Here is a 9,735-nt window from a genome sequence, read left to right as displayed (position 1 = left end):
TGGGATTAAAGATTTAATTCGTAGGATGTAGCTAGCAAGGCTCGAAGTCCGATCATTTTATTTCTCCGCCTTTTTTTCTTATTTCTAGTAGAGTTGTTTTTTGTTTTTCCCATCTTTTCTCTGTTAATTTAAGAGAATTAATATGTTGGAAATGGAATTCATTTCTTTTTATTTTTAATACAAACCAAACAAGAAAAATAAAATTGATTATAGTTCTCTCCATTGAATTCTCTGTATCAAGGCACACCATTTTACCTATTCCCTCCTTAACAAAACTCAAAACATAACTCAAACATTAATGTAAACGACAAAGAAAAATTATTAGGAACGTAAAACAAACTAAATCCGCACCTTTACTTAAATTGTGCATTTTTCACTCTTCATTTCATTTATCGATACTTCCGCGTTTTTGGAGAATAATAACTTCCAAAAATCTACAACTTTTCCCATTCCCCATAGCCCATAGGAATTTTCCGAATTTCTAAAAAGAGAAGACAACTTTAAGAAAACAATTCTTCATGCGCCGGTGATGGACTGGCTTCACATGTACGTTTCAAATATATTACTATTTATATTTTTTAATTGTATATACGATATGATTACAACTTAAAAGTAAACGTATCACCGTAATAATTTGTATGAAATATTATAACATGATAAAGCGCTAAATCGAAAGAAGAAATATTAATATACGAACGAATCCATAATGAAGTTAATCAATTGAATAGATAATACAAACAAATTTACTCAAAAAAAAAAAAACAAAAAACTGTAATGTTTTCTATAAATTATTTATATGATTATAATTTTTATAATATTTATAATACAAAATCAATAAGCTGGATGTGGGGTCGGTCACTGGCGAGTCCTCTGCAAAACTGGACCAATCATTCTAAGCTCAAATCTCTTTACATTTCCGGCCGCCTCCCTCATGGTGGTGTCCACCACGTACGGCGTTCCCTCCACATTCAGATTGGTGGTATTCACCAGCTGCCGACATGGTTCCCGCCTCTCCGATATTGTCCCATGGTAATGGTAGTACATGATCTTCCCTTCTGTCTTGTGTGTCGATTTCCCCATTATATTTTGTGACATATGTACACCCGTCGCAAATACATTCCGAGGTTGAATTACATATTTTCTGTCTCTCCTTATCCCTCTTTTTATATCCCTGTACACCAACTTCTCCATCCCCCATTTCCTGTAACAATTTTTAAAAAACAATCATCAGTTACCAATGTTTTTTATACCAATAAATATCACGAAAGTATAGTTGCTGGTTTTATGGTTTTGTAACGAAATAATAGATACAATCATTAGAACTTGTATGTACATTTTCCCAAAAAATAAATAAATAAATAAAACACTTGTTTATAACATAAGAAACCACCACCGACTATGGTCGCATTTGGGACCCATTGGGAACGATTGTTTAACGAACACCACATGAAGAAATGCGCATAAATCCAAAACAACACACCAACCATTCCAATGATGCAACATTCACAATTTTGCATGTTATGTTACCTAACTTTTAATCAATGATATATCACCCAAAATATTACGTACGTTCTATTTTAGTTTCCACTTTTGGCTTTTGCTTCTCTTTTTACTCATTATAAATCCCTTATCGGATAGAAGATCTAACATAGTACTCTAAAAAGGGTTGGATACAAGAAAATATACATTCCTTTAATTTCTTAATTTCTAGTATATGAAAAAAAAATCTAGGTAAATATCTCTAAATACAAAACAAAATTCATATTATAATTAGTTAGAATTTTCCAAGTAATATATTATAATTAGAAAAAAGAATCAAAATACAATACTATAAACATGATAAAAGAAATAAATGAAAATAACATGTTTTGCAGTTCTCATTTACCCCTTATAATATCCCTAATTTGAGGAGGAAGAAATAGTAGTTGGCATACCAATAATGCAAGATTCGATGCTGTATCGCAACAAAGCTTTTAGATCTCAAATTATGTAAATTGGAAATCGAATAATAGATTAATAAATTACCTACGTGAGTTGTCAAACAAGGGTCAAGTATCAATCTATGTATGTTCCTATAGGTGATGAATCGAACCATATTCTATACTAATAAACAACTAACCCATATGGAAAGTTACTAAAATTTACGAAATCTAAAAAATTACGGGTAACAGTGAAAAATATTTAATCTAAAAAATCAAAAACAATATGATCCGTACCTGTAAATTTTTCCAGCAGTATCATCCAGGTAGCAGAGCTTGTTAGACATGGTTCTTTGTTCAATGGTAAACTGGGTAAACTGTGACATCGAATCTGTAACTGTTTTAATGGTGCCCTTGTTGGGAACAAAAAGGAATTCATCGACGTCGAAGAAGAACATCCATTTCGTCATGAAACGATATCTATGCAAGCAATCATTAACGATTAGAAACTGATTATGATAATACCCATCAAATCTTTCCTCCTCCTTTATGTCCTGTAACGTAACGTAACCCTTTTCGATCCATGGCTTTAAAACATCCATTACCTCCGGATGAACACCGCCGGCGTCGTGTATCACGAAATGGGATTTCTCTCCGAAGAATTTCACGTGGTAAGCCATCCATTCTCGGACCCTCTGTGGGCTAAGATTTCCGTAAAGTGGTGAGCCGCAGTATAGGTAGTCATATTTCGGTGGTGCTGTGAATTGCAAGGTGTTTAAGCTTCCCGGAGTCTCCGTCAAAGCTTCGATGGTGTCCGTGAGGTCAAAGTTGGAGTCGCCGCCGCCGGAGGTGGAGGCGTGTACGAGCAATTGTCCACCGGCACCGTCGTGGCCGACGGGAAAAGGGAAGGTGCAGTTGACGATAACGACAGTGTAGACGCGGCCATAGCCCCAGTCAGGGAGGATTTTGTAACCGGGGGTGGTGATATTTTGTTGATTCTCGGTTACGTTGTGCGGGACCCATTGGCAAAGGTATGTGGGTTTGGAGAAAAGGTGGAGGGGTTTGGAAGAGAGACCGATGACGGCGAACGTGTCGACACCGCCTCTGTACGCCGACATGAGTATGAAATTGTAGGCGGCGGCGCCATACCCATTGAAATTTCTCTTAATTAAACCACCTTCAAGCACCACATCTTCTAGTTTCTTAATTTGTTGGGATTCAATTGGCGGTGGGGGATTGGTGGTGGTTTTAAGGAATTGGACAGCGGAGGAAGGTGGCGGAAAGGAGGCACACACTCTGAGATCTCGAACGGAGGAAGGAAAGAATTGGAAAAGAGTAATTAGAGAACAGAGAAACAGAAGGGCAGACAACAAGAGTTTAAGCTCACCAGCACAATTCCAAACAACACCAATAAACATTTTCCTGTCTTTATGATTAGGAATTTGAATCTGATCAGTTTCTTTCGTCATTTTTGTGGATTGAAGAATGAATAGAAAAACAGAGATGAATGTTACGCCAGCATCATCCCTAGACAATACTGCAAGCAGAAAAGCAAAAGTATGTGTGGGAGAGAGACGGTCTGTGTAGCAAGAAATAGAAAGGAAGCAATGGGAGAGTATTAATATTAATTTTGTAGACACTTTTTCTTTTCTATTAAATCCATAATCATTACTTTTCTGGTTAATGGTTTTTTTCTTTAATATTATAGTCTGTTTTTGGAGATCGACCGTCACATACACTGCCAGCTTGTTAGAACATAAATTTTGGGTTGGAATATATATATATATAAATAAAAGATTTAAATGTGAAAGTAATTCATATATGAATTATATGTGATTTACATGTGAATCACATATAATTCATATATAAATGTGAATCATATGTAATTCATATGTGATTCACTTGTGATTTAGATGTAAATCACATTTAATTCATGTGCGATTCATTTGTGATATACATGTGATTTATATGTAAATTACATATGAATCACATGTAATTCATATGTGATTCATTTGTGATTTACATATGAATCACATGTAATTCACATGTGTTTTACTTGTGATTTACATGTGAATTACATCTAATTTATATGTGAGTTGCATATGAATCACATGTAATTCATATGTGATTTAAATGTGAATCATATATGATTTACTTGTGAATCTATAACTTATATGTGAATCACATATAATTCATATGTGATTCACTTATGATTTAAATGTGAATCACATGTGATTTACTTGTGAATCACATATAATTTATATGTGAATCACATGTAATTCATATGTGAATTACTTCTGATTCATATGTGAATTACTTTTGATTCATAAGTGAATTACATGTAGCTTACATGTGAATCACATGTAATTCATATGTGAATTACATATAATTCATAGTTTTGATAATTAGAAATATCAACATGAAATTTGAAATAATAATGTGTAGATAATTAAAAACTTAACTGAAAGCATTTTAAGTCAAGGGAGTGGTAATATTGGATCCATATGTAGGAAAAGTATTCGAAGTACATCACCATGAAACCATGTCTTCTTAGATCATGAACTTCTCTATAGAAAGATAGTTTATGATCCATGTCAATTAGATCATGAACTTCTCTATAGAAATTCATCAGATGAATATACACAAAACTTGTTATTAAACATAAACACCTCAAATCCAAATCACAAAAACTTGAATAGAACCCTAAAGAAGATCTTACTTGTTCAAATAGTTGTTTTATTGAATATAAAAAACATATTAGAACAGAAAATAAGTTGTATATTATACACACATCATGTGAAGTTTAAAAGTAGACAAACTAATCGTATATTCATTTAACATTATTCATAAAAAATAATATATACCTGTGAGTCATTTATCTCATCCGCATCCATAAAATCACCTTCTTTTTTCAAATTCAATGACATGGATCCTTGAAGAAGTTCAGTCTTGCCCAACTAAAAATCACCAGCACCCGATACATGAACCTGGTGAAAACTAGGTTAGCCACTCAATCAAATATATCAAGCCACAAAATGACAAAAAAAACTTTAAAATATTTAAAAGAAAAAACAAATACAATTTAATTCACTGAGAGATTTCGAGCACTAACATAACCAGTGATGAGAAGATCAACACTTGAAATTAGTAATTGACCAAGGAAAATACATGCATTACTACAACCATTGCCATATCAATCCTCTAAAGACCAAATAATGTTTCAAACTAAAGAAAGTGAAACATCATGTGATGTGACATTAGTAGTAGTTATTGTTTCTTGGGTTTACTTATCTCTATTTCCCATGTTCACACTATTGTGAACAAAAGTGTGTAGGGTACAATGAGATTAAAGCACCAAGTTCTATATTTTAGAATATTTTTTTCTAAATGTTGTTTTAGTACTTTGGTGTAAGTACTAAAACAATTATAGAATATTACTAAACATAAAAATTACACAATATGGAATAAATAGGGCTATAAGGCTAGCAATTATGTAATACTAATGGTGGAATCTTTAATATGAATATAATATGCCTAAAAATGATTTTTTTCCTTGAGTTATTTTCCACTCACAAAGTGTAAATTCCAAATGTATAAATAATATACATATTAAACATATACATATATAAACATCTTTAAATCACAATTTAGCAACTCCTACATTAATTAGGAAGCTGTTATATTATATGACGATTGATGAGTTTTTGAGCTTTTGAGTTATATCATATTGTGGTGCACAGATATGGCTCTTTCCTCCTACATTTCTCAAAATATAACCAAAAATATTTGTTCAGAATCCTAAAATGGAATTGGTTCATCATTCATGAAGTCAAAGTGAAGTTAAGCTGTGATATTTCTCATTGAGGCATTTCATCGAACATATTGAGTGCAAACAAATATCTATATTTTTCAATAACACAAGTGTCTATTTTTATACCTACAATCAACATAAGGATTTAACTATTTTTAAAAACATATTGACTAAATAGGTTCAACTTAACGATTAGGCAAAAACAATTCATAAAGGTCAAACAAAGGTCGAGAATCAACAATAGAAACAAATGATACCTAACTTTTGATCCACAAGGGATCATCTTCTCTGTTCAGGTCTCCAATCCACAGTGGAGGTCGAGATGAAGTCGGCGATTATGGTGTACTCCGAGGAACGAATTGCTGGAGGATAAAACGATTAAAAATCAAAGCATCTTCAGTGGACTTTTTTCTATGAAGAACGTGAGATCAAAGAGTTCAACAACAATGAAACTTTGATCATTGGGGGATTTCAAATTTCATATACATCGATGATCGATGATGATAGTTTGATCGATTGGGATCTGGAAATCGACAATAATTATGGTTAGTTGTTTATCTTCACCGTATTCGTGTGAGTAGAAGCAATTTCAGAATTGAAAGCATGGAATTGAATGAAGGATTGGAGGCAATTCGATGGAGGTGAGTCGTCGGAGGATGGATCGTAGGTTTAAGAGAGAGAGAGAGAGAGAGAGAGAGAGAGGAAAACGGGAATGAGAGAGAGAGAGAGAGATGAAAATTTATTTTATCATATATTAGATTTAAGAAGTCATTTAATTATACTTTTATTCCTACAATACCCCTGACTGAATTAATTAAGATACCCCTCCTTCTTTTTTGTCTACTTATTTACAAAAATGCCACCTTGCATCTCGACCCTTCCTTCTTTTGATCCAACGTTCCATCTTTAGTTCTCGAGTTCTCGGGAAACTTTGAGTTCTGAAATGATCCTTCCTCTCTCTCTCTCTCTCTCTCTATATATATATATATATATATATATATATATATATATATATATATATATATCTTAATACCTTATAAAGCATATTTTGTCAAATGCTGAATTTTAAGTCGTACAAGCCCTAGTACAATATGTACAATCTATTTATGCATTAAAAAAATATTGAATTTCAACTGGTCAACATATGTTGTTAAACCTCGATGCTCGACTCAGTCCTCATTCCCTATCCGGTCCAACAACTTCCCAACTATGTCGCCCTTTCTTCCGCCTACACTTAATCTTCTTCGCAGTTTATATAACCCTACCCCACCTCCATTCTTCTCTATACCACCACCTCCCACCTAATACCACTCATCGCACCACTTACCATAGTCATCAGCTCCGCATCACAGCACCACCACAAACAATTGCAACAAGAGAATCCTTGATGCCTACACCATGTTAGTCGGTTTTGGATGTTCCATGGATGGTTCTCTCTTGTTCTCTCTCCCTCTGTTTCTCTGCTTAAAACCACTACCACTACCTTCTCTTCCCCATCGACGGAACCCTCTAAATTATCCTCTATCGTTGACTTCTGGTTCATATTCAGGTGGATGGAGGGGTGATCTGATCAAGCATATGAAATTAAAGATTTCATTTATATTGCCTTTCTGTTACCCAACACAAACCCTACGACCGATGATGACAAATAACTTTCTTGGATGGCCACTGGTCCCAAGGCGAGAACCCCTTTGGTGAATAAATCATACAACTTACGAACGATGTTTTCTTTTATAGGGTTTTTAATCGATGAATCTTCTATATCCACTCACCGCCCTCTCTTGCTTCCCTCACTAGCTACTTCATTTCAGCCATAATCAAAACCAGGCAAGCTTTTACATAACCGCATATTGATGGGGATAAATTACCTCATACCAAAAATTACACAACTCTGCCGCTTTTCTCTCTCTCTCTCTCTCTCTCTTTTCTTTCTTTTCTACATCTATGGTATATTCTCACCATCAAAATATATGTGGGTCTGTTATTCATTTTCAAAAAGATGTGCATATGTGCATTGGTGTGCGCATCTGTGTATTTGTGTGTGTTTATATGTTTCCTTTTATGGTTATCACTAATCTTCTTTTTTTCTTAAAAAAATCCCACAGTTGCTTGGTGTGTGTTGATTCTATATGGTGACTTTTGATTTTAGGTTTGATTGGTCGATCAACGGCCATTAAGACAACATTCATTAAGACATCAAGACGATGACAAACCAGAAGACACATTTCGGTTCAGAAACCCTCATTTCATTCTTCTCTTTCTAATGCTTCGATTTGAAGTCATTGCTACTTATACATAATGGTATTGTTTGTTTTTATTAGAAATATGCAGTACAAGGTGGACCTAAGTGTGTATTTGAGTGGTTTTTATAGTTATAAACATCAACGTTCACGTTTAGTTATGGTCACCTTTAGGTATGGTAAGGTTGTTTTAGAAAAAAGATTGTTCAAAATATAGTTTTATGTTTATTTTAAGGATACTTTGAGTATATCATCTATTTCATTGATGTTGATTTAATACCCCACAAGGCCTGCTAATTGAGGGTTAAGCATGATGTCTTGAAATTTATATTTGTAGAATGTAGTGAAGAGCATTGTTGGAAATGAGTTTTTTTTCCATGGGGATCTGGTAATGGAGAGGTTGAATTGTAATTTTTTTTAGTTTTAAGACATGAATAATATCATTATCACATTTTTTTGGCAATTCCATTAGAATCTAATTAACTTTGGAAGTGAAAACGAGCTACATATATTGTGAAAATGGATTGTTTTATCATCTATGTATAGGGTTTATAATAATAAGTTGCCACATGACGGAAAGCTGAAAGAAGCTGATCATCCTAGTATGCTCTTATATTGGTTACTCTATCCCTTCCTTCATGCATCTATCTTTTATTTGCTAATTATTTGATTTGCTAAATGCACAGATAGCTAGCTGGGGGTTTAAGTTGTTTAAGTAGACAAAAAAGAAGTTAAAAGAAGATGATTAGTCAGGTATGTTCTCATTCTAAATGCACATATAACTGGGGTTATTGAGTTGTTTAAACTGCAACATTATACTAATACTTATATGTTAAATAGGTCACTATGCTTTGCAATTCTCTGATATTAAAAACATTTGGATAACTATGTATTGTACCTAATTTTATAAATGAAACAATTTATTTGCACCCTCACCATTCTGTTGACACATCTATTTGAGATTTGTCCTTAATTCTTAAAATTTATGTGGATTAAAACTTCCAAGATGCTTGATTTCAAAATAATATCGTAAAATAGTCATCATTATCTTAAAAATCATGAATGAAGTAAGTATTCTTACATTATAATGATGTGTTTTGGGTGTAGCTCAAACTCGACCTGCCCTTTCAAAGTACATTAAGCAACCCATCAACCTTGATTGTAGTAGCTAAAAATGAAGTCTTCGGCAGAATCTGCAAAAGGAGCTTCTGAATAGGAGCAACACCACAAAGAATACAAGACTAAAATTTAAATATTCTATAAGTTAGATTCGATAATAAACATAAACTATCCATGTATGTGTCATGAACTTTTATTTTTTTTGTTCGAACCAACTCTTTTGTGTAACATATATCTTAGTTTTAGTAAATTACTTATTTGAATGAGAAAAGTCGATGAAATAATTGTTTGACATGATCTAACTTCATAGCTGAAACTTCAATCACCGAAATGAATATTCTGTGAAAGAAAGAGTCGTCCGAAAATTATTTGCAGAAAACAAAATGCAATCTTTCTATCCTTCGAAATTAATATATCTGAATCAGATTATATTATGTTGTGGATAATACTATCCACAAGAAATGAGAGTGTCGATAAGATTAATGATTATTTGATCGATCGACTCCATGGTGAAAAAAGAATTTACTATAGTTTTGATGAAGCACTAGACGACGATATAAATAACTTATATCCTATGGAATTTTTTAACACAATCACTATCAATGTTTTAGCTCCTAATTACCTACAACTGAAAGTTGGATGTCAC

General features: G+C 33.2%; 1 protein-coding gene across 1 annotated transcript; it reads right to left on the bottom strand.

The window, feature by feature from the left end:
* Positions 1–665: 665 nt before the first annotated feature.
* On the bottom strand, positions 666–3,529 carry LOC145093587 (galactan beta-1,4-galactosyltransferase GALS3-like). The gene is made up of 2 exons (XM_079031770.1): positions 2,217–3,529; positions 666–1,201 (listed from the first exon to the last, which is right to left on the bottom strand). Exons 1-2 carry the CDS (start codon positions 3,386–3,388, stop codon positions 856–858), a joined length of 1,518 nt encoding a protein of 505 aa, XP_078887896.1. The 5' UTR covers positions 3,389–3,529; the 3' UTR covers positions 666–855.
* Positions 3,530–9,735: the final 6,206 nt, after the last annotated feature.

Source organism: Lactuca serriola, chromosome 3 (assembly GCF_051521515.1).
Source record: "Lactuca serriola cultivar US96UC23 chromosome 3, Lser_US96UC23_V15, whole genome shotgun sequence".
NCBI lineage: Eukaryota > Viridiplantae > Streptophyta > Magnoliopsida > Asterales > Asteraceae > Lactuca > Lactuca serriola.
Note: the sequence above shows the minus strand (reverse complement) of the source record. Positions and strands in the feature narration are given on the sequence as shown.

Excerpts from the sequence above, each read along its gene's own strand:
- LOC145093587 (XM_079031770.1), bottom strand. The coding sequence starts at position 3,388 with ATGACGAAAGAAACTGATCAGATTCAAATTCCTAATCATAAAGACAGG. Across the intron at positions 1,202-2,216 it reads ACTGCTGGAAAAATTTACAG|GAAATGGGGGATGGAGAAGT; the intron begins GTACGGATCATA and ends AAATTGTTACAG.